The sequence below is a fragment of the Pan troglodytes genome, chromosome 6 (genome assembly GCF_028858775.2).
Source record: "Pan troglodytes isolate AG18354 chromosome 6, NHGRI_mPanTro3-v2.0_pri, whole genome shotgun sequence".
Lineage (NCBI taxonomy): Eukaryota > Metazoa > Chordata > Mammalia > Primates > Hominidae > Pan > Pan troglodytes.
Window position 1 is genome coordinate 121,381,526 of NC_072404.2, and position 25,097 is coordinate 121,406,622.

Here is a 25,097-nt window from a genome sequence, read left to right on the forward strand (position 1 = left end):
AAATAGACTAAAGATTTTGTCTCCTGCCAGGCTTAATGTCAGGTTAGCCAAGGAGAGAATATTTCGCCTGAGGAGCTGTGTCGTGGCCAGTAGCCTGACCAGTTCCCTTCGTGGGGATCTGGGTTCCTGGAGCACCCAGCATGGACTAGATGAGCCTTCAGAGCAGAGTTTCTTAAACAGCGGAACTGCTGGCATTGTAGAGGGGTTGTCCTGTGCATTGGAGGATGTGTAGCAGCATCTCCAGCTTCTATCCCCTAAACATCAATAGTAGCTGTCTCCCCTAGTTGTGAAAATCAAACATGTTCAGACACCACCCCTGGCCCCCCAGCTGAGAACCACTGCCTGAGAAGGAAGGAGGGATGATGGGAAGAAGGGGTTTTTCCTCCCCAGGTGTCCTCTCTCTGTCCCGTGGGAGGCTGGGAGCCTGTGGTTGCCACCTCTGGCATCACCTTATAATCATCCTTCTGAAACATTAAAGTCTATGCAGATTAGCTGGGCATCTTGTGAAAAAGCCAGTCCTGGTTCAGAGGGCTGGGGTGGGTGGGCCTGAGGTCTGCATGTCTAACCAGCTCCCTGGTGATGCTTTTACTAGGAGCATGCTTGGAGCAGTAGCTCATGGCTGTGTGATTAGCACAGGCATCTTAGTGGCCTCTTTGTTGGAAGTTAACAGAACCCACTCATGATGACCAAGGCAAAAACATACTACATTAGCAACAGGGGCATTCACAGAAGGGACCGAGGGGCTTGGCCCAGCCTGGGGGCGCTGGGGCCACATCCTTCCCTCCTGGCTCTGGTTTTGGCTCCTGCCATCCCACCTCTTTGGCCCCATTCCACTTTGTCTATTCCTAGATCCATCAGGGGCAGCATTACAGATTGCCTGAGAAGGGGATATGTCAAGTAAGGGAAAGGATGAATGGGCCTGTTTCAGTGGGACACTGGGGTGACCTTAGGCTGAACATGATTACTCTCCTCCAGCAATGGAGTATACCCACAGAAGTCCACCTTGTGAATAGATGTGGGGGGACCCTGGATCCAGGGAGGAGCTCTGGTAGGGAGGGTTGGGGTGAAGCCCTGGTTCCTGCCTTTCTCTGACTGCCCCTGACTTAGCTATTGATTCCCTGCCATTTCTCCTTCCTCTGGCCCTACCTACCTTATAGGGATGGTGAGATAGCACAGCAGAAATATTCTGAGCTCACGAAAGTAATGCCGTCACTTAGATCTGAGAGGTACTATACCCCTTTCAAAGAAGATCCCACATGGGAAGACCTCCACTTGGGTAACTGGGAAATTAGAGGTGACTACTTGCCCCACTGAAATGATTTTCCCTCAGCAAAAGGACTTCCTGCAGAGTTGGTTTAAACAATAAGCCTCCCTTAGAGCATTCAAAATTACTCAATGTATAGTTAGTTAAAACTCCCAACCTATCAGTCTCATTACTGGCCTGTTCCAAAGGCATTGGTGGAGGTCTGAGGAAGATGGGTAAGTTGGTGATTTGGGGTTATCTTGCAAGAAGGACAGTGATGGGGCCTGGTCTTCTTCAGGGGACCTATTTCTCAGTTCAGAGAGCTGACCTCATGATTAATGCAACTTGGAAAGGTGCACGAGTTCTGTGCATAAATTCTATATTCTCAGGCAAAAAAAAAAAAAAAAAGGAAGAAAAAAAAGTGAGCAAACACGTGAGAATAGAGAAGCTTTACAATTTTTCTGGCTTCTGGTGGCAGCCATGGGATGGGAGTCAGGAACAAGGGAGGGAACCCGCAGCTCTGGACATGACCTTGGCATGTAACTCTGGACACAGTGATATCTAAAAGAATCCAGGGAAATCTGCACAAAAAGTGGGAAAATGAGAAAAGATAGCTGGATAGGCCACCTGTCCTTATTTCAAAAGACGTTAATGCCAAGGCTGATCTGAAATGACATCAGGCAGAGGTGCATAGAGTCAGAGACTGTGGCCCATGTAAATTGTTGCAACGACAGCGTGGTACTTTCTTCACATCCACAGGGATGTGGTCTTTGGGAATACAAAAGCCAGCCACCCCTCCTTTCCACTGCTGTGCTCTCCCTCTGAGCATGTTGATGCAACTTGAACAGCTCTGCACTATATTTAGCACTAACCAAAATACCAATCACCTAGATGCTACCTTCCCATGCCCCTGGAAATTAGCTGTGTCTGCTGTATCTCTGTTCCAGCCCGACACGAGTGTACACAATCCTGGAGGAACTGAGTCCAGGAACCATCGTGGCCAATATCACAGCGGAGGATCCTGATGATGAAGGTTTTCCCAGCCACCTCCTCTACAGCATTACCACTGTTAGCAAATATTTCATGATAAATCAGTGTAAGCCACTCACTTCCATCCTTAAGTGCATCCTCTAATTCAGCCATGTGGATTGTCTTACAATGTAGTTGTCCCTCGTTACCCATGAGAATTGGTTCTAGGATGCACCGTGGATACCAAAATCCACGTATGCTCAAGTTTCTTCTATAAAATGGCTTAGTATTTGCATATAACCTATGCATGTCCCCCTGTATCTTTTATATTATCTCTAGATTCCTTATAATACCAAATGCTATGTAGATAGTTGTTGTATTGTTTAGGGAATAATGACAAGAAAAAAATGTCTGTATATGTTTAGTACAAATGCAGCCAGCCATTTATTTTTCCTGAATATTTTAAATCCTCAGTTGGTTGAATCTGAGGATGCAGAACCCATGGATACAAAGGGCCGATTGTATTTTTCTTATCTTCTGGTATTGGGCATGTCTTTCTGTCTGGGGTCATCATTGGTTACCAAGGTAATAGATGTATTATAAGCAGCTGGCATGGGGGTTGGGCAAACTAAACAGGGTTGACAGCTATGTCACCCTTCACCTTTGTGGGGGATGGGTGGGGGACAGTGAAGAGATTTATTTTCTTACCCATTGTTAGGCTTGTGACTGAGACCTCTATAAAAAAAGACAGATTAACAAGAGAAAAGCATACGAATTTATTTAATGTTAAGTTTATGTCACACCAGAGCCTTCAGAAATGAAGACTCAAAGAAACAGGGAAACCCATGTGTTTTTATGGTCAGTTTGATGAAGTGAGTAATTACGGAGAAGTATGATTGGAGGACAAAAGGGTGTGATAAACCTGGGAGAATTTAGCAAGGTCCGTTTGTTCAGATTCTTCCTGGCATCTCTGTCTTCCAGAATAGGATGTTCCTTTCCTCCAGTTATAGGTAGGTTACCTCTGGAATGAAGCTCTTATGACTGCTTCAAAGGAAAGCCAGAGAGCTCTTTTATGGGCTGCTTCAGGGAAGAAGGGCAGGAGAAGGTCAGAGAGATCTTCCACCTTCTGCTGTTTTCTCAAATGCCAAGGTGCCATATTTTGGGGTAATATGTCCTGAATCCCATCACCTTTTTCTCAAAGGCAGGTGTATAGGATGGATGGGTTACTTATCCTGAGGGTTCCCTGAAGTCTTCTGAAGAGAGGGGCTATATTAGCACTGTCCAATAGGGATAGAATGAAGCCACTTACGTAATTTCAAAGTCTCTAGTAGTCACATTTTTAACAAGTAAAAAGAAATAGGAGAAATTAATTTTAATTAGGTATTTTTAACATGTATAAAATATTATTTCAACATGTTATCAATACTTAAAGGTTATTCATGGCCAGGCACGGTGGCTCATGTCTGTAATCCCAACACTTTGGGAGGCTGAGGCCAAAGGATTGCTTGAGCCCAGGAGTTTGAGACCAGCCTGGGCAACGTAGTGAAACCCTGTCTCTACTAAAAGTTTAAAAATTAGCTGCGTGTCATGATACACACCTATAGTCCCAGCTACTCAGGAAGTTGAGGCAGGAGGATCTCTTGAGCCCAGGAGTTTAAGGGTGCAGTGAGCTATGATCATTCCACTCTACTCCAGCCTTGGTGACAGAGCAAAACCCTGTCTCAAAAAAAAAAAAAAAAGTGATTCATGAGATATTTCATATCATTTTCTTTGGTACCGAGTCTTGGAAGACTGTTGTGTGTTTTGTACTTACAGTACATCTCAATTTGGATTAGCACCATTTAATTGCTCAATAACTCTCATGTGACTAGTGGTAACTGTATGGGACAGTGTCATCTTGGTCAATCTGCCAGACTGATGGGAGTTATTTTTCCATCTGAATATCTCTGAAGGGGACTTCTCTGCTCTTCTATAACCATCTTTTTCTGGGGCCTTAGTACACACCAGGCATTATGCTGAGTGATTATTCACATACATCTCATCTCAAGTACTCAAGATAGCAACTCAATGAACTATCATCATTCACATTTTACAGATGAGGAAACTGAGGCCTAGGGAGAGCCTCAGACAGGTCAAACAATTTGTTCAAGGTCTTACAGCTTGTAGGTCATGAAGCAGAAGTACCACCCTAAGCCGCCTGATTCCTCGGGCCTGTCCTCTTAACCACTACCAGACTGTCCCACCTTTATAAGTCCTGATTCCATCACCAAAAAGGACTTCCAGCCTTAGACAATGCCAGAAAAACAATGTGCTGTTGGCTCCTTAGGCTTTCGGCCAAAAGACACCTATTCCCAGGAGAGCCAGGCAAAGGCAATAATTGTGCACTGCCTCTGAAAACATCCTGATGCCCTGTCAGCTGATAGTGTAGGGACAACCATGGTTGAGAATTCTGTTCACTCTAGTGTTGCGAAATTCAACTTTTAACAAGTAGAGTGAGGTTTTTGGTTTTTTTTTTTGAGCATATTTATTAAGATTTTTTGGTTGCAGGTAACAGAAACTAAGGCAAACCAACCTAACCAAAAAAAAAAAAAAAAAAAAAAGGCAGGCACATCTATCAACAGGATTCTGTGCATCTCTTAAGGAAATGTAAAAAGATGGGGACATACAAAGGATGTGACCCAGTGCTGCTCCAGGGACCTTGGTTCTGTAGCTCCACTATTAGCCTGACTGATCCTCCAATGTGTGCCTTTCAGTTATAAATTCTCCAATAAGAGAGCCCTCTGGGTCAAGCTGGAGTCAGTTATTCACCAGTCCAGTCCACTCTGGGCAAGGGCCGCCACCAGGGACCTAACTCTGAAGTACAGTGTGAAAAATCCTAGAAGGGTCAGGCCAGATACCCCAATGAATGTCTAACATAGGAACTAAATGGGTTTTCAAAAATGTATTTGTATAGAGATTATGCTCTGCATAAGCTCTTCCTCATGTTAGAATGGTCTTTTCCAGTTTTCTCCAAGTTTCTGTATTCCTTTTCATTTCTCTTCAAAGGGTCATGTTCTAACCTTTGCTTTCTCAGTGACTGGTACAATCCAAGTGGCCCAAAGGATAGACCGAGACGCAGGTGAATTGAGACAAAATCCCACCATTTCCCTGGAAGTTCTAGTGAAGGACAGACCATATGGGGGTCAGGAGAATCGCATCCAGATAACCTTCATTGTGGAAGACGTCAACGACAATCCTGCCACATGCCAAAAGTTCACCTTCAGGTATGCACACTTTGAAAGTTGGGCTGGACATTCTATCTCTTTGGTGGCCCTCTGCCCTTCTGCTTCTCTGGTATATTCTCAGGAGAATTATAAGCATTTGGAGAAACAGCTCAGTAGAATAAATCGATGTGAACTGTTCACTGTTGTCCACAGGTTTCCTTGTTATCATCCTTTTTTCTTCCCTCTCTTTCATTTTCCTTCTTCTTCATTATCTCCCTTGTTCACTTTCTTACTCTTAAGAATTATTTTTTATTTTGCTCCCTTCTATATCTGGCTCATCTCTGTTGGTGAAAAGGACCACAGGGACTTGTTAGGCCCTCCCTGGACTGTGCCTGTTCTTTGTTTATTGCCACGGGTGGCAAGATGGGGCTGTTAGTTAGCAGTTATAATAGACGTTTGAGACTTAGGATCAGTGAATAGGAACTCCCAGGAAAACATACCACCAGCCAGATGAATAAATCAAACCAAGTACTTAGGTAAAACCAAACAAAGCATCGAATTCACCTTACACAACTTAATTGAATATAAACAAAAGACATCCGAAAGGGAAAAAATGCAGATACAAGTGGGATACAAGTGATTTTGTATATTTTGACTCATTCTTTGTCCTACAATCTATTTGCTATTATTTTACAATAAACTCCCTTGTGATTCTGGGTTAATATGCTTTTTGAAAACAATATTGTCTTTCTACTATTTTGTCAAAAAGCCACATGATTAATACTTGCCCATATTAGCCTCATCTCTGAGGTTTTGTTCCAGCCAGTCTCTGGTCTCCTGAGAGGCTGAAGAGGGCTCTTTGGGAGGAATTGGGGTTGTGGGGAGCAACTCCACAGCAGCCCTTGCTAAGAGACAGCCCTGTATCTGGAGCAAGGCTGAAGATCAGGGTGAGTCTCAGCTCCAGATGTCCCCATGGGGAGAGTCTCCTGAGTTTATCTTTGAGTGGTTTTGTAAGTTTTCTCCAGGCGACTCTGGACATAGATCCAATACATGCAGAGGACAAAGGACCCTAGACCAGGATTGCCTAGGAGAAGCAGGAGAAATAGAAATTCCTTTATTATACTCATGAATGTCTCCCTGTTGTCCCAAATGGCATGCCCAGTATAATGTTAAAGGATCCATGTGACCTCGAGTCTGATATCAAAACAGTTAAACTCTGTTCTGGATGCACCCCTGACTTATTCCTTTAGATCCAGTCTCCACCCTGCTCTGTGCTCCAAGACGCTGACCTGGATGGATACCGTATTAGTCTGTTTTCATGCTGCTGATAAAGATATACCTGTGACTGGGCGATTTACAAAAGAAAGAGGTTTAATTGAACTTACAGTTCCACATGGCTGGGGGAGCCTCACAATCATGGCAGAAGGCAAGGAGGAGCAAGTCACATCTTACATGGATGGCAGCAGGCAAAGAGATAGAGCTTGTGTAGGGAAACTCCTCCTTATAAAGCCATCAGATCTCATGAGACTTAGTCACTATCATGAGAACAACCCAGGAAAGACTTGCCCCCATGATTCCATTTCCTCCTACCAGGTCCCTCCCACAACATGTAGGAATTCAAGGTGAGACTTTGGTGGAGACACAGCCAAACCATATCATCCTGCCCCAGCCCTTCCCAAATCTCATGTTCTCACATTTCAAAACCAATCATGCCTTCCCAACAGTCATCCAAAGTCTTAACTCATTTCAGCATTAACTCAAAAGTCCACAGTCCAAAGTCTCATCCGAGATAAGGCAAATCCCTTCTGCCTATGAGCCTGTAAAATCAAAAGCAAGTTAGTTACTTCCTAGATACAATGGGGGTATAGGCATTGGGTAAATACAGCTGTTCCAATGGGATAAATTGGCCAAAATGCAGGTGCTACAGGCCCCATGCAAGTGTGAAATCCAGCAGGGTAGTCAAATCTTAAAACTCCAAAATGATCTCCTTTGACTCCATGTCTCACATCCAGGTCACGCTCATGCAAGAGGTGGGTTCCCATGATCTTGGGCAGCTCCATTCCTGTGGCTTTGCAGGGTACAGCTTCCATCCTGGATGCTTTCATGGGCTGGCATTGAGTGCCTGTGGCTTTTCCAGGTGCACGGTGCTAGCTGTCAGTGGATTTACCATTCTGGGGTCTGGAGGACAGTGGCCCTCTTCTCACAGCTCCACTAGGCAGTGCCCTACTAGGGACTTCGTGTGGGGACTCCAATCTCACATTTCCCTTCTGCACTGCCCTAGCAGAGGTTCTCCATGAGGGGCCGCCCCTGCAACAAACTTCTGCCTGGGCATCCAGGCATTTCCATACATCCTCTCAAATCTAAGCGGAGGTTCTCAAACCTCAGTTCTTGACTTCTGTGCACCCGCAGGCTCAACACCACATGAAAGCTGGCAAGGCTTGGGGCTTCCACCCTCTGAAGCAATAGCCCGAGCTGTACCTTGGCCCCTTTTAATCAAAGCTAGAGCGGCTGGGATGCAGGGCACCAAGTCCCTAGGCTGCACACAAGAGAAGGACCCAGGGCCTGGCCCATGAAGCCATTTCTTCCTCCTAAACCTCTGGGCCTGTGATGGGAGTGGCTTCCACAGAGGTCTCTGACATGCCCTGGTGACATTTTCCCCATTGTCTTGGTGATTAACATTCAGCTCCTTGTTACTTATGTAAATTTCTGCAGCTGTCTTGAATTTCTCCTCAGAAAATGGGATTTTCCTTTCTATCGCATTGTCAGGCTGCAAAATTTCCAAACTTTTAAGCTCTGCTTCCCTCATAAAACTGAATGCCTTTAATAGCACCCAAGTCACATCTTGAATGCTTTGCTGCTTAAAAATTTCTTCTACCAGATACTCTAAATCATCTCTCTCAAGTTCAAAGTTCTACAAGTCTCTAGGGCAGGGGCAAAATGCCACCAGTCTCTTTGCTAAAACATAACAAGAGTCACCTTTGCTCCAGTTCCCAACAAGTTCCTCATCTCCATCTGAGACCACCTCAGCCTGGATTTAATTGTCCATATCATGAACAGCATTTTGGTCAAAGCCATTCAACAAGTCTCTAGGGAGTTCCAAACTTTCCCACATTTTCCTGTCTTCTTTTAAGCCCACCAAACTGTTCCAACCCCTGCCTGTTACCCAGTTCCAAAGTTGCTTCCACATTTTCAGGTATCTACAGCAGAGCCCCACTCTATTGGTACCAATTTACTGGATTAGTCCATTTTCATACTGCTAATAAAGACATACCTGAGACTGGGCAATTTACAACAGAAAGAGGTTTAATGGGCTTACAGTTCCACGTGGCTGGGGAAGCCTCACAATCATGGCAGAAGGCAAGGAGGAGCAAGTCATGTCTTACGTGGATGGCAGCAGGCAAAGAGAGAGCTTGTGCAGGGAAACTCCCCCTTATAAAGCCATCAGATCTCATGAGACTTAGTCACTATCACAAGAACAGCACAGGAAAGACTTGCCCCCATGATTCAATTTCCTCCTACTGGGTCCCTCTCACAACATGTGGGAGTTCAAGATGAGATTTGGGTGGGGACACAGCCAAACCATATCAGATACCAACCAACTCCCTTGCCTTCCAGCTTCTAGTTGGCCAATGGGGAGTCCTGGAAAGAGGAGGAGAGGAGGTTCAGGCTCTCTCTTTGTGAGCTGGGTGCATCCCTTCCCTGCCTGAAGATCTCCATTCCCATAAGCAGCTCTCTGTCACTGGTGGCAGGACCTGCTTCCTCCACTGGCTTCCCTGGGCCTAGAGGTGGTAAGGGTGCTTCACTCTCACGAGCCCTGAGATATTGCACCATCTGATGAGATTTCCATATACTCTGTGAGCACCTTCTTCATAGTCCCTTTACTGACCCCTCCTAGAATGATCCTAATTCACCAGCTGCTTCCTGCTGACACCCCAATAACGTCAGTCACAATCTTAAGCATGTAGTAGGTTCCTATCCCAACCTAAGCCCTACAAGTCCATTAGATGGGTGGGGACAGCTGCATGGGTAGTTAGGATTGTGACTTCCACACCTTTACGTGCATAAATTGAGAGATGTCTGGGCCCTGGGGATGGAGTGGAGATAATTTGCAGCATCACACTTACACTTTCTTTGACATTTTAAATCTGTGCTAGAACTCTTGGGTGGTTCCAGTACATCCTGGGAAGCTCCTGCCCTCTTCTGCCCTCCTGCTCTTCCTTGTTCCTCTGCCCTAAGAGGTAGGGGGTGAAGGTTAAGAAGTGAGAATGCCTGGAGAGGGCTGTGCTGTCTCAAACCTTCCTTGTCCATTTTCTCTCTTCAGTGCATATCTGTTAATTGTATATTTGGCTTCCTGCAGTCCAGAGTCCCCTGGGGTATGGGAGGACAGTTTGCAGACTGTGTTCCATATTAGCTGGTGAAACTGCAATTCGAATATCCTAGACTGTCCAGGCAAGCCCAAACAGAGTCCTGCACTTGATAATCTTCCCTCCAGATTAGCCCTGAAGGCCAATGTGAAATCCGTAGCTGGACTAACTGCATTTATTACTGAAGATAATCTAACCAAGGCTCAAGTTCCCTCTTTGGGCTCTTCTAGCGGGAGGAACTCTCAGCCACCCTATGAACGCCAAGATGTGAGGAAGGGCAACGAAAGGGACCCCTCCTCTGCAGTTCCAGGGGCGGAGGTCTTCAGCCTAAAGCCCAGCCTCGCGTCCCAAGGCTGCATAAGGGCGGGTGCGGAGAGGGCTGAGAAGCCCTGACCTGCAGCACCCGCCACCCTCCCAGCCTTATACCTTCTCCAACTATGTCAAAGCCAAGCACACAAGCAGGTCAAAACAGAACAAAGTGACAATGGCATGGTTCTGCCACAGTCTCTGACACTTCCTCTTGAATGTTTGTTCCTTCCTTGGAGGCTGTGGGCGCGGTCTCTGCTGTGGAGTTCTTGAGAGCAGGTGGCAGAGCGGGTGAGGTCAGCGCGGCTGCTGGAGGCGGTGTGCTGTGCTCCCGCAGGGAGGAGGGCGGCGTGGAGGAGGCGGGCGCCCCCTGCTGCCCGCGCGGGCTCCTGCAGGCTCCCAGCCTTTCGTACCGTGGCCCCTGAGGCTTTCCCAGGCTGATGATGAATGAGCCCAGGGCCCGACGGAGGCATCCGAGGCACGTGACAACCCCCGCTCTGGTTGTAAATTGTCAGGCGATTCAGTGAAAGCGCTTTGCAAGCTGCTTGTGAGCAAGAGGCGGAGCAGTTTGGCTGATTCAGAATGGGCTGGACACAGTCAACTTTGCATGGGGAGAGAAACATGGTCTGATGGCTGGGAGCGAGGGCAGCTCGCTTTTGAGGCAGGGATTGCTGAATGAGGGGAGTGGCTTTCCAAGTTAGGCGTTTAGGGGAAAAATACCAACTGTCAGGGACGAATGAGAGAACAGGCCAAGCAGCCCTGGAGGGCCAAGTGAGGAGGCCTCTGTTGGAGTGCCTGAAATGTCTGGCTTCAGGACCTTGGATTCTTTAAATGATGCAATCTCCTGGCTTCTGCAGAGTTGAAATCAAGGCTTAGATCCCCAAACCATCTGTGAGCCTGGATACTTATGGATGGAAGTTAAAGTTTACAGTGACTCTAACACTGCAGAGGATCAAGTCTGGATACATCCACTTTCCTGGACAGGCCTTGAAAATGCTCGGAACCACTCTTTCTTCCCCTGTGCAGTGGGGACAAGAATACAAACCTCTCTGAGATGAGGAAATTAGAGATAGTGTTTTTAAAGTGCTTGGTATGATACAGCATGCAGTTGGTGTTTAATAAGTGGTGTCTCTTCTAAGTCCCTATGAATGAAACCATGACATTGTGCAATCGAGGCAGGAATGCTCAGACTCCAATCCTGCTGAAATACAGAGGTGATCTTTGCCAATGAGGCATCGTGGAGACTCCATTACACGCTCCAGCAAGCAAACCTGTTATCCTCAGTGGCCCATGACCATTCTTGCTGTCAGACTTTGCTCCGTATGCACTGAGCCCAGAGCCGATTTTATCTGCCATGAAAAGAGGATGTGGAACGAAGAAGGGAGCAGAGTTTGGTTGCAGAGAGAAGTGTATGCTCCAAGAACCAGATGCTAAGATGGGATTAAATGTGCAAGGCTATTATTAGGGGAGATGCCTGTGGCAGAAAATGGGGAGAGAGATGGACAAGGCTGGGCAAGTCATCAGATCATGATGCAAGGCTGATCTGAGTGAAGGAAAGAGGGAGAAAAGGTAGTTGGACATGTTCTAGGCTGCCATGCAGTTAAGGAGTGTTCAGCTAGGGCATTGGGGGTCCTGGAGCCAGTGTCAACTGACATAGGACAGGAATGAGCCTTAGTATCTTTGCCAGGACCAGTTGTTGGTACGTGGCCTCACCACAAACACAGTGATGGATTTCAGAGCCCAGCAGCTGAGGCCGATGGTCAGTTATGCTCTCATGGTTAAAGGTCTTCCAGGCACATTCTCACAACAGCCACGATATATTTTTGTAAGAAATTCTACCAAGGCAAAATATGATTAAGATAGGTAGCCAAAACAAATAAAAAAGAAAGAAAAGCCACAAATTCCTCCCTGCTTGCTCTTTATGCATGCTCCTTTGCAATGTGATTTTGCTATTAGCTCCATCAAGAGATGGGTCTCCTTGAATCTGAGCTTGACCACGTGAATTGCTTTGACCACTGGAGCATTCACAAACATGGCACAACAGAGGCTTGAAAAATGCATATGCGTTGGGACTTGCCCTCTCTTGTTACTTTTCGAACCAGAGACCTCCATGCAATGAGCCTAGACTAGCCTCCTAGAAGATGAGAACAAGAAGAAGCAGAAATCAAGCACCTTCCCACCACCAGGCATGTGAGTGAGGCCATCCTAGACTGTCCAGCCCCAGCCAAGCTGTCAGTGACCACAGAGACCAGCTAAGCCAAACTAAAACCGAAAGGACTGTGGGAAAACCTATAGTACTGTGAGAAACCATAAATGCTTGTTGTTTTAATTCACTCTGTTTTGGGACAGTGTGTTATGTAGTAAAAACTAATTGATATCATTTATGTCCATTTTATAGATGGAGGAACTGAAACCTGGAGACATGAGAAAGCCCCTCAATGAATTGAAGTCTCAAGGTGTTCATTGGTCTTCCTCAGAGCCTCCTACAGCAAGCTGGGCTTGATCAGAAGGCTCTGAGTTTGGGGGTAGCTTTACTCATTTGTGTTATTTGCCTAAACCCTGGAGTCTACTGAGATCGAGACCCCCAAATTTGATCATTAATAAATCTCTTTTGGACGAATAATATAAAGGTGCTAGGAGGCCCTTCTAGGCCATTGAAGCCACTAGAACAGAAGTCAAGGAATTCTCAATCTTCAAAGCATGGGAAATGAGGGGTACAGGGATTCTCCCTAGCCCAGTTAGAAACTCCTTCAGGCAGGACGTAAAATTTATATTTCTCTTCTATTCTTCTTCACGACTGTGCTAGTCTTATAAGTCTATTGTTCATTCATTCAACAAATATTTATTGAGTGTGCCAAGAAAAAAGCAAAGATCTTTGCCCTCATAGAGTTTACTTTCTAGGAGGGAAATAGAAAATAAACAGAATAAATAAGAGAAATATATGGTGTATCAGATAATGATGTGTGCTAGGAATTAAAAATAAAGAGGGGAATAGGAGAGGAAGTACCCGGCAGGGAACATTGCCATTCTAGATAGGGTAGCCTCACTGATAAGGTGACATTTGATTAGATAGATGAAAGAAAGTGAAAGTGGGAGTCACGTGAGTATTTGTGGGGAGAGGATTCCACAGCTAGTGCAGGGAAGCTGAGGCCAGAGCCTCATGAAGAGCTCAGGGAGCACCAGAAGGCCAGAGTGGCAGGAGGAGAGTGAACAAGGAGAAGAGCTAGTGGGAGATGAGTTCAGAGAGGAAAAGGAGGGCACGTCATGAAGCATCCTGCAGATCAAAGGTGGTACTTTGAGTGAAATGAGGAGCCGTTTGGGACTTAGGAGCAGAGGAGTGACATGATCTGACAACATGTTAGCAGGATCCCTCTGGCCGCTGTGTGTAAAATAGCCCAAAAGGTAGCAAGGGCAGAATCAGGGAGACCAGTTAGGAGGTGACTGCAATGACCAAGGACTTACTTTGAATTGCAGTTAAAGTAGAGGTGTCTAGCCCAGGGCCCACGTGAGAAGGAACAGTTGATTATCATTTGTTGGGGGAAATACTGGATTGTGTCTTTTCACCAGCATTATGGTGCCGGAAAGAACAGCCAAGGGGACGTTGCTTCTTGACCTGAACAAGTTCTGCTTTGATGATGACAGTGAGGCACCAAACAACAGATTCAACTTCACCATGCCATCTGGAGTGGGGAGCGGCAGCAGATTTTTACAGGATCCAGCTGGCTCTGGGAAAATTGTGGTCAGTTAATGGTCATTGCATCATTAAAAGGGCATCGGGAATCGGTCCAACATGCATCATGCTTTTGCTGCCCCATAGAGAGAAATTTCCAAGGTAACCCCCTCTCAGAGCGACTGTAACTGACAGGCTTAATAGTGAGTCTGTGTTCGCCATTCGCTCTTTATTTTACCCTGGTTCCAGGAATCATTTGTTACACATAGTTGTGCCTGGGCTGCTGAGGACTGGATTCTTCCTTGCATAGCATGCAGTTTGTGTGCCTGCTTATCGTGCCTTCACAGACACGTCAGTGCCCTCTGTGCTCAGGCACTTTTGTTTATTTGAGTGCTCATTCCCGGCCCATAGAGCTGTGAGGTGAGAGAAAGCAGGGCCGGGACCTTGAGTATGTCTGGATAAATTCCACACAGTAGAACCACTGGAGACCAGAGGAGAGTGAAACAGTGAGGATGTGTAGGAAGCCCCCTCCCTGGCAACTTCAAGGGACAAAGCTGCATTGGAAGAAGGATAGGCATGAAAAGTGGGTCCCAATGATTTGAGTTAGACCTTTCCTTACAGAGCTCCTGCTGGAAGGTGGTGGGGAAGGAGAAGAGAAAAATGAAAGGGCTGGGAAAGCAGCCGCCTCAGGGAGGGAAGCCAGCAACCCGCTACCCTTCCCCTCACCCAGCTTTCTTCTCCACCTCCCATCCCAAGCCCTTCTTCAATCCCCAAGAACATCTCACCCAGTTTATTCATAGTACCATCTTAAAAATAATTTCTATTTTTTTCTGTTTAGAAAATTAATACATGTTCTCTGTAGAAAATATAGAAAGCACAGAAAAGCATCACCATTCACTGATAACCAGTGTTAGTAGTTTGGTACATGTCCTTCTTCTCTTTTTTCTATAGATATATTTTATGTGTATTTTATACATATATGCATAGGTATTTTTTATTTTTATTATTTTTTTAAGAGACCATGTCTCACTCTGTCACCCAGGCTGGAGTGCAGTGGTTCAATCATAGCTCACCACAGCCTTGAACTCCTAGGCCCATGTGATCCTCACATTTCAGCCTCCCTAGCAGCTGGGACTACAGGAGTGCGCCACTGTGCCTGGCTTATTTTTTAGCTTTTTCTAGAGCTTTTCTCAAGCTCCTGGTCTCAGGCAATCCTCCCACCTCCGCCTCCCCAAGTGCTGGGATTATAGGCATGAGCTACTGTGCCTAGCCTGCATATGAATTTTAGATACAGTACTGCCCCCTTATCCACCGGGGATATGTTCCAAGACCCCTAGTGAATGCTTGAAACCACAGATAGTACCAGACCCTACATATGTTATGTTTTTTCCTTCTATACATAGATACCTATGGTAAGTTTAATTTATAAATTAGGTACGGTAAGTATTGACAATAATAGTGAATAATAAAATAGAAAAAGTATAACAAAATACTATAACAAAAGTTGTGTGACACTGGGCATGGTGGTGCACACCCATAGTCCCAGCTACTTGAGGCTGAGATGGGAGGATCATTTGAGGCCACGAGTTTGAGGCTGCAGTGAGCTATGATTACACCTGTGAATAGCCACTGCACACCAGCCTGGGCAACAAAGGGGACCCCTATCTCTAAAAAACAATAAAGAAAACCAGTTATGTGAATATGGCTTCTCTCTCTCAAAATATCTTATAGTACTGTACTCACTATTTTCAGACTGTGGTTGACTCCAAGTAACTGAAACTGTCAAAAGCAAAACCACAGATAATAAGGGGGGACTACTATAATGAAACAGCCCTGCATATAAGATTCAATTTTGTGCTTTTCTTCAACGAATCTGAAGTTGTGATCCTGTGCTGTTGAGCAATAGTGCTTAATGAACATCTTTGTACATAGATTCTCTCTCCTGGTAAATTATTTCCATAAGTTCACTAGCAGTGAGCAAAGGTATGGTCATAACTTTTTAAAGCTCCTAATTTTTATGGGCAAAGTGTTTGCCAAAAGCGTTTTGCCAATTTATATATCCACTAGCAGTATATGAAAATGTCTCTCGCAGCCCAATAAATAGGATTGTTTAATCTGTATAATTTACTATCTCTGTTTTAATCTAGCTGATTGGTGATCTAGACTACGAAAATCCAAGTAACCTAGCAGCCGGCAATAAATATACGGTGATAATCCAGGTGCAGGATGTGGCCCCCCCTTACTATAAAAGCAAGTATCATTTTGTTTTATTTCATGATTGTCTCTCTTGAGTATCAATGACCAAACTCTGCTGGGCAATACTAGGTATTGTGCTAGGTCCCCCTTCTCACTAGTACTGCCCTCATGCAGGGACCCCCTCTTTCTCGGCTGAATTACAACACTTAAGAGTCTTTGAAGGGAAATGCAAATGCCATCATATGACTTCCTTGGTTAAAGCCTTCGAGCATCTCCTGTAGCTGTCAAGTTCAAGTTCCAACTCTTTGACTTGGCATACAAGATTTTTCATCATTCGGTTGCTGCTTAATTCTCCAGCTTCACCTCCTGTCACTTGCTTCCAAGCCCCCATTTTTTTCCAACTGGGCAAAGAGCTTGAAGTTTTCCAGAGTGAATTATGTGGTTTTATACCTTGGCATTTTTGCATATGCCTACAACACCCCCCAATCTCCTCCCTGCCCCATTTGTCTGATTCTATCCTTTTAAGGCTCAGCTTGTTCTTTCTCCTGGAAGCTGTTCCTACCCTGGGTTCTGTAGTGCTCTGTGTGCTCATGCGCTTATCAAAGGGTGAACACCCTCGGCATCTAAAAGGCAGGAGCTCCCATGTCTTAGCCACCTGGTATCCCCTATGCGCAAAGCCTGTACACAGGAGATTCTTTAAAGATGTTGAATAAACAAATGGATGAGTATGGAATTGTGATTAAATGTGTTTCTATTTCCATTTTTAGATAACGTCTACGTTTATATCCTAACAAGCCCAGAAAATGAGTTTCCTCTCATTTTTGATAGGCCATCCTATGTATTTGATGTGTCAGAAAGAAGGCCGGGTAAGTAACAGATAAGACACAGACCAGAGTGCTGTCAATGGACTCCATCCAAACGTGTGTTCTGTGGAGTGGAAAACTCCCTTCTGGAGGCCTCGCATGCTGTTTTGCACAGTGATTCACAGCTGATTAGTATTTATTGCACCTCTTATTTCTTTTAAATTTTCCTCGCTGCTGAGGAGCCCTTCAGGTGAAACTTGGACTTTTGAAAACTGTTGGTTAAACGGCATTTCTCAGAAGCCTCTGATTGCTTCCTTGCCTGTTTGCCTGATTCCGCTAATCCTCCCTTCTCCAGGTTTAAGTTTTCTCTTGGTCTCCACTGTGAGTTTTATCCAGCTCACTCAGAGAATTAAAATTTAAAAACAGAAAAGGTTTCCCATTTCTATATTTCCTTCATTTACAAACAAAATAAAGGCATTTTCTCTCTCCCCTACTAAGATTCCCTGAAGGCCTTCTTTTCTGCCCTTTACAACACCCTGCTTTTTGCAGGCTCCTCCCCTTTAAGGAAAAGACTCACTCCCCACTTCCAGCTTCACTTTCTGCCTCCCTCTCGCTCTCTCAGTTTGAAGGTAATACTATAAATGCTCTAGTGTAATAGACTCCCCACAGCCTTTCATCTTTAGATCATGGATACTTTTTCCATATTAAAAACAACAACAACAAATGAAACCAAAACCAAAACACTCCCTCTAAAATGATCCATTCTCTTTAGGATGGTCTCCATTTCCTGACATTAAGTTTTCAAGCAAAATGCAAAATGCAAGTCCAAAGAAAATGCTTTTAATTTCTTATACCTTATCCAGTGAATAACAAATTTGAAAGGAATAGGCTTTCTGGGAATTCACAGATCTTACTGCAGTTCTTTTTGATCACCTACTTTGGGTCACAAACTTAGTGCTGGGATACAGAATTGAAAAAGAGAAGGTTCTGCCCTTGAGGAGTGTAATTTATGAGAAGGAACTCCTACAAAACAAGCCAGAATGCTAGCAGCCCCACCAACAATATTTGTAAAAATTGCAAAATGGAAGAGGATTTAAAAATCTATAATCTGTAATCATCAATTGCTAAATTCTTTAACAATTGTTTATTTTTAAAAGAGCAATTCATGCTCATTATAGAAAATTGAAAAACACGGGACTTTTAGACAATACTGCTGCAAAGAGATGTATGTGTGAGGTTGTATGTTCTTTGTACTATTGTTTCTGATAGCAAAATGATTAGTGTCCCTGGAGCCTATATAAAGGCATAAATTGCTGGGCATGGTGGCTGACGACTATAATCCTAGCACTTTGGGAGGCCGAGCTGGACGGATCACTTGAGGTCAGGAGATCGAAACCAGCCTGGCCGACATGGTGAAACCCCATCTCTTCTAAAAATACAAAAAGATTAGCCAGGTGTGGTCGTGGGCACCTGTAATCCCAGCTACTTGGGAGGCTGAGGCAGGAGAATTGCTTGAACCCAGGAAGTGGAGGTTGCAATGAGCCGAGATCGCACCACTGTACTCCAGCCTGGGCGACAGAGTGAGACTCCGTCACACACAGACACACACACACACACACACACACACAGATATAAATTGTCTATTACACCTCACAGGACTGCTTGGATCATAGGGTCAGTTACCTAGCGGGTGTTGGTTAGCATTATTTCAATTTAGTAGAATTGAAGCTATAAAACAGAGTTTGGACAGCAAGGAGGCCTCCAGAAGTCCTTCTTACCATGGCAGTTAGGACATCTGTTCCTGAATCATCCTTCCCTACCCCTTAAAAGCAGGACTTATTGCAGGTACTTTATTCCTCCAGCCAGAACCCGAGTGGGACAGGTGCGAGCCACTGATAAAGACCTCCCCCAGAGCAGCCTCGTGTACTCCATCTCCACCGGAGGGGCCAGCCTCCAGTATCCAAATGTATTTTGGATTAATCCCAAGACAGGAGAACTCCAGCTGGTAACTAAAGTGGACTATGAAACAACCCCCATCTATATTCTCAGAATCCAGGCCACCAACAACGAAGACACAAGCTCTGTCACTGTGAGTGGGGCTGCTTGGTATAGTCCCAGTAACCCAACTGGTTGACTTAGGGTCTCTCTGGCACCCCCAGAGTGTGGATGTGGCAATGAGGAAACTTCCCAGGGTACATCCTGCGGATGTGGTGAGAAACAAGTAAAGGTGCCCTGGGAAATAAAGATCCACATTTTTCTTTTTTCGTTTTTGAGGCAGGGTCTCGCTCTGTTGCCCAGGATGGAGTACAGTGGTGTAACTTTGGCTCACTGCAACTTCCACCTCCTGGGCTTAAGCAATTCTCGTGCCTCAGCCTCTCAAGTAGCTGGGATTGCAAGTGTGCACCACCGTGCGCAGCTAATTTTTGTATTTTTAGTAGAGACGGGTTTCGCCATGTTGGCCAGGCTGGTCTCGAACTCCTGACCTCAAGTAATCCACCCGCCCCAGCCTCTCAAAGTGCTAGGATTATAGGCGTGAGCCACTGCACCCAGCCCCACATTTTTTTGAGGCTCAAGTTTGCGGGTGACTGACAAAAGCACTAAAGTTGTTGGCCAGATATTAGAATGTCTGGTGGACCCACAAAGCCACTTTGTGGGACAAGGTTCCTCTTGTGGCCCTGTAAATCTTGCTTTGCCTTCACTGAAGGCTGTTGGTGAAATGCACACTTCCCAGAAGTTGAGTGTGGTTTTGGAGTTATGCATTTCCTCCCCAGGAGCAGTTATGCCGTGTTCCTACCCTGCCTCTATGCATACCAGATGGGGTAGATCTTAAAACGATGCTGTGTTGCTATCTTGCTTCCCAACCTTTGAGGCTGAGAATGTTGTTATAGGCAGATTCTGAGTCAGAGGGTCTGGGGCCTGAGACTCTGCATTTCTGACATGCTTCCAAGTCAGGCGGTGCTGCTGGTCCCCTGCCACACCTCGAGTTGCAGGGACCTAATAGGTCCATGTTGTCAGTGGTTTGGATTATCCAAGGGCAACATGATAGCCACAAAGACCAAACTATTCCCTGGTCCTTCCCATTAGTAAAGTAAAAAAGCATGAAGGCAAAATGAACTCTCAGTTAGCAGCAGGCAGCCATAGACAAAGATTGGTTCAGAGTCAGGAGACCGAGTTCATTTTTCAACTTTGATCCCAATTTTCCGAGGGAGTCTGAGCAATGCTTATCTCCATGTCCCTATTTCTCTATCTCTTAAACGGAGAGTCACCTGATAACCCAATGCCTGAATAGTCCGCTTCCTCCGATAACTTGCTTTGAATTAATGGGATGATGTTTTTAATGATGTGCAAGGTTTGGCATTGCTACCCAAGGAAAGTTGGAGATAATTGCAGTGTTTGTTAGGCTGTTTTTTTTTTTTTAAAGAAAATGAATGGACTCCACTCTGGGGGCTAACTAGAGTGAACATTTCAATTTATTCCTGGGCTCAGAAGTAGCTGAAATCCCAAATTTCAAAGGTAGTATGAATATGACTCAAAATTCATAAGCTTTTTAAAAGGGGTGATGAACTAAACGATCACACAAGTCCCTTTCAGGGCTGACATTCTATGATTCTGTGCTGGCAGGCATCCCAGGCTATATTCCAATTTACCAGGCATAAAAGACAGCGATGAAAGAGAATAGGCTGGCCCCTGCTTATGGCAGGTTAGCTCTAGGGCTTAGTACAGTGCTAATAGCCCAGGTTACAGATGAGATCCCAGCTTAACCAGGCCTGCTTGTTCTGTCCCAGTGAGTCTTAGCCCTGGCTGCATATTAGAATCAGCTAGGGAACATCAATGAGGGCCCTGACCTCCACCCTCCAATCTATTGGTTCTGAAGTGGGCCCAAGAAAGCAGAGCCAGGGCTGAGAACCATTTCTGCATATGCCAGAGTTAAAGAAGTTCCATTTACAAGGGGCAGCAGGCAAGGTGGCACATGGAGACACCGTAAATCCACACCTTCCTGGAAAAACAACTCGGTGTCATCTGCAGGTGAGCCTATGTGTCCAGGTGCATGTGTGTGTGTGGGGGGGCAAGGTATACATACACTACATGTGCACACACACATGCATATGGTGTAGAAGTTAATAGCATAGGATTTGGAGTAGGACAGACCTGAATTCAAATCCCAACTCTGCCATTCACTAGCTGAATGATCTTAGATCAATTACCTAGTCTCTCTAAACTTCCATTTTCTCACCATAAAATGGGAATAATCATGTTATCTATCTCATGTGAGTTTAAATGAGCTAATTTATGAAAAGTGCTTAGCCTGAAAACTGCCTACACACAGTGAGCACTCAATGAGTTTTAGCTATTGAGAATGACCACCTTCTTGCTACTCTAGGTTACTGTGAACATCCTTGAAGAAAATGATGAAAAGCCAATTTGTACTCCAAACTCTTATTTCCTGGCCCTCCCAGTGGATCTGAAAGTTGGCACAAATATTCAGAATTTCAAGCTGACGTGTACCGACCTTGATTCCAGCCCCAGATCTTTCCGTTATTCCATTGGCCCAGGTATAGTACTTGGTGTCGACAATCCTGGCCCTGTCCCTGAGGACCCTGAAGTTGTCTAGGGGTGGGGTCTGTGCTCACACACTGATCTGGGCAAAGTGGGATGGGAGTTGGGAGGGCATTATTTTTTTGAGATAGGGTCTTGCTATGCTGCCCAGGCTAGTTTTGAACCCCTGGGCTCAAGTAATCCTCCTGCTCAGCCTCCCAAGTAGCTGAGACTACAGGCATGCCTCATTGCACCCAGCTTGCTGGGGAAGTATTTGAATGAGGAAAGCAGAGACACAAAATCTAGCAGCCCCTATGCTTCCTGGCACTCCTCTCAGTTTCCCCTTCTCGTCTTACTCCTCCCAGACCCCATACGTGACTGCCCAAAGGCCCAAGAAAAGGGTGAACCCCCTAATTCCTGACTACAGTATGAGTCATAAAGCATATTAGTGTCGTTAGAAAAAATGCAGTCCAACTTTTCGACCACCTCTTTTCCTGAAAGCTTGTAGTGGGGGCAGGGAATCCCAGTCCTCCCTCTGGATAATAATAGATTAAATAGATTAAGTGCGTTTTGAAACGTGTCCTCAGGAATTCTCTTCTGCTCCATTCATCTTCTGCCTTTAAAAATATACCATTGTAGGGAAAAAAGAGCACCCCTCAATGGAAATTACACCAAAATAGCTCATCTAATGAAGCGCTGGGGCCAGAGATGTAAACCCAAACAAGCAGAACAATTCCACGTGAGAGAGTAAAAATCCATCCCTGCTGCCTGCTGTGCCCTTGGCCGAGCAGGAACTTGAACAGTAGGAAGCCTCTCGAGCTGGCTGTGTCACAAAACCCAGGGGCAGAAACTGCCTCGAGACTGCAGTTGCCGAAGATGGAAACAATCCATACTGAGAGCCCTAAGGCCTTTATGGAGCATTTTGCTGTTAAGGGAGCAAAAATTGCATCATCTCCTGCTCCATTTACTGGTGTTCAGTCGGTAATGAGTCTGGAGCCAGTGGAGGAATGAGCGGGCGTGTGCTTGGGCTGGCAGCCTCTCTGCCCCAGGCTCCCTGAGCTGAGCCATGAGCCCCAGCAGAGCTGTGTGTGTGTTTGGGGGTGTGATGGGGTGGGTTCAGGAGGAGCTGGGACTGCAATTCCCGCAAAGCCAGGAGGCACCTTCCTTTGGAGGACTCCAGGGACAGCCGTAACCAGTGTGACCCACTGGGTCCTGTGAAAAGCATGCAGTGAACTTGGCCTATGGCTAGGGATGTGACCTATTCTACCCTCTTGAAACCCACTCATTTGTTTGAGTGTGAATTACACGTGTTGTTACCAAATAATTGCCGGATGAGAAATCAGAAGGGGCTGCACCAGGGTTACAAAGTCTCTGCTTAATACTCAGCAAGATGGCACCTAGGCTAAGGGTGTTGTCCTATTGTCCTTTTCTACTCAGCCTTGTTTGCAGCCACACTGGTTGTGAGCAAGAGCTTCTTTGTACTAATGCCATCTCTGGTGCAGTTAAAGCCTGTAGCATATAACTAATCCAGCTCTGGTGTATCAGAGACACAGTCTACACTTGAGGTGTGGACATTTGAGAAAAAGATTGAATGCAGTTTTCTTCTAAACCTTTATTTCTTACTCTCTTTTCTTCCTTTTACCAACACCCCTGCATCAAATCTCATTTAGGTAACGTCAACAATCATTTCACCTTCTCTCCCAATGCTGGTTCCAATGTCACACGCCTGCTGCTTACATCTCGCTTTGACTATGCTGGTGGGTTTGATAAGATCTGGGACTACAAGCTACTTGTCTACGTAACTGATGACAACTTGCTGTCTGACAGGAAGAAAGCGGAGGCTCTTGTTGAGACAGGAACAGTGACACTGAGTATTAAAGTCATTCCCCACCCAACCACTATCATCACCACGACCCCCAGGGTAAGGGCTTTAGGACCTGGAATCCCCAGGCACATTTCCTTGTGAGTTATGTTGATGGACTTCTTTCCCCGGCCTGGAGGTATGTGGGGTGGACTGAAGAGTTGAGGTATTAGGATGTTGCCAAAAATGGCAACCATGGGCTGGACTGGAGTAGCTGCAGGGTGGCAAAAATCTGGTGAGACCTCAGACTCATAACCGCTAACTCAACCACTAACATTTCCTGTTCTGGTAGAGAAGAGTGTGTTGTTTGTGCAGAGACTTGTGAGAGATCAGACCTCAACCATCTGTGTGGCTTGTGGCACAGGAGCTGATTTCCATGGGCATGTTGCCAGTTGCTACCTTCACAACCCCTCTCTGCTTGTTCAGAAGAGTCTTTGCAAGTCAATATCCATGAAATTAGGTTGCTTGCTTACTGCTGGGTGCTCTTTCCCACATCTTTTGAAGAATCACCAGGTACCAATCTGTACCCTACACCCCACCTCCGCTCCAAAAAAATTCATCCAATCTACAAATATCGATTTAATGCCTATAGTGTGCCAGTCACTTTAGCAAACAAGCCAAAAATGATCCCTGCTCTCAGAAAGCTTATTGTATAGGCGAGTGATTCTCTAAGTGTGGTCCCTAGACCATCAGAATCAGCACCACCTGGAAACTGGTTGGAAATGCAAATTCTCAGGCCCAGCCTAGATTATTAAAGTTATAGGTTACCCAACCATGATCATCACCATGACCTCCAGGGAAGGATGCTGGAACCCGGAATCCCCAACTCTATCCCCTAACCTAATGAATCCGAAACTCTGGAGGTGGGGTCCAGTGAGCTGTGTTTTCAATCAGCCTTTCAGGGAATTCTAATGTGCATTAAAGTCTGAGAGCCACTGATCTAGAGGGGGAGATAGATTACAAACAAGTATTCAAATTGACAAAGTAAATACAGACTGTGGGAAAGGGTAGGAAGAAAATGATCAGGTGCTATCACAGAATTGGCCTGGAGAAGGAAGGGAGAGCCTTGAATCTGACAACAGGATTATCTTCCCTGCCCCTTGGAGGAACTGGCTTGCATCTATGCTGACTCATCTGTCCCCTTTCTTCCTCCTCCTCTTCCTCCTCCTCCTCCTCCTCCTAGTAGAAGCTGCACCCCTGGTCAGCAGCCTGATACCTGCAGCATGCCAGAAGGAAGGTAATCAGAACCTTAGAGAACCCACTATGGAGGTGGCCAGCTTCTTCTCAGAGTCTTGCCAGGAGCTGGTTCATGCTCCTCTCTCCTGTGCTCGAGTCAATATGACCCCAGTGAATGGAGGCATATGGCAACCCTAGGACTTTCCTTGTGGGAGGAGCTGGTAGGCTCTCCTGAGTGAGGAGTTCCCACCTTTCTTGGGCTCAGAGCATGACCTGATTGTGACATCTCCAATCCTGAAACCTCCATAACTTGTTTGTTATCTGTCTCCAGCTCTAGGAAGCAGATGCTGAACTTGAGGCTTTGCTGTGATATCAGCCCACTGCTCTGGCAGTGGCAGCTTGTAGTTGAGAAAACACTGAAAAGCCTACAAGGCATTTAAAAAAACAACTTTCGTGGCTTATGCTGTCTCGGTGAGAGACAATGGCTATATTCGTCCCTGGGTTATGCCCAGATATGGCAGAAAAAAAGCCAATGGAGTTTTTTTTAGCTTTGGGGAAGGGGAAGACAGAGAATAAAATAAGGCCTAGAGTTGTTTTTCAGTTCCCTAAAATTTCTGGGTTTTGATCTAATGGATGTCTGCAAAGACTATAAATAAGGTGATGGGTTGAATCAGCAAGAACTGTGAGCACACAGATGTCCAACTTATAGAGCAATAACAATAACAAAGAGTGGAATAAACACTCAACACGAGAGAGTGCTGAATGTCAAA

General features: G+C 45.6%; 1 protein-coding gene across 7 annotated transcripts in view; it reads left to right on the top strand.

The window, feature by feature from the left end:
* Nucleotides 1–25,097, top strand: part of CDHR3 (cadherin related family member 3) — a 72,943-nt gene that overhangs the window by 39,139 nt on the left and 8,707 nt on the right. For 5 of the 7 annotated variants that reach the window (XR_010158930.1, XM_063815524.1, XM_519300.7 and 2 more), the window contains 8 exons: nt 2,191–2,339; nt 5,286–5,475; nt 13,653–13,824; nt 15,903–16,005; nt 16,719–16,817; nt 18,617–18,843; nt 21,136–21,307; nt 22,961–23,211. Coding sequence is in view for 6 of the 7 variants with exons in the window: in XM_063815524.1 (XP_063671594.1) it covers nt 2,191–2,339; nt 5,286–5,475; nt 13,653–13,824; nt 15,903–16,005; nt 16,719–16,817; nt 18,617–18,843; nt 21,136–21,307; nt 22,961–23,211 (1,363 nt within the window). In the remaining variant the exon portion in view is untranslated. The remainder of the gene's footprint in view (nt 1–2,190; nt 2,340–5,285; nt 5,476–13,652; nt 13,825–15,902; nt 16,006–16,718; nt 16,818–18,616; nt 18,844–21,135; nt 21,308–22,960; nt 23,212–25,097) is intronic. The other 2 variants (XM_016958004.4, XM_016958003.4) reach the window with 2 other exon arrangements.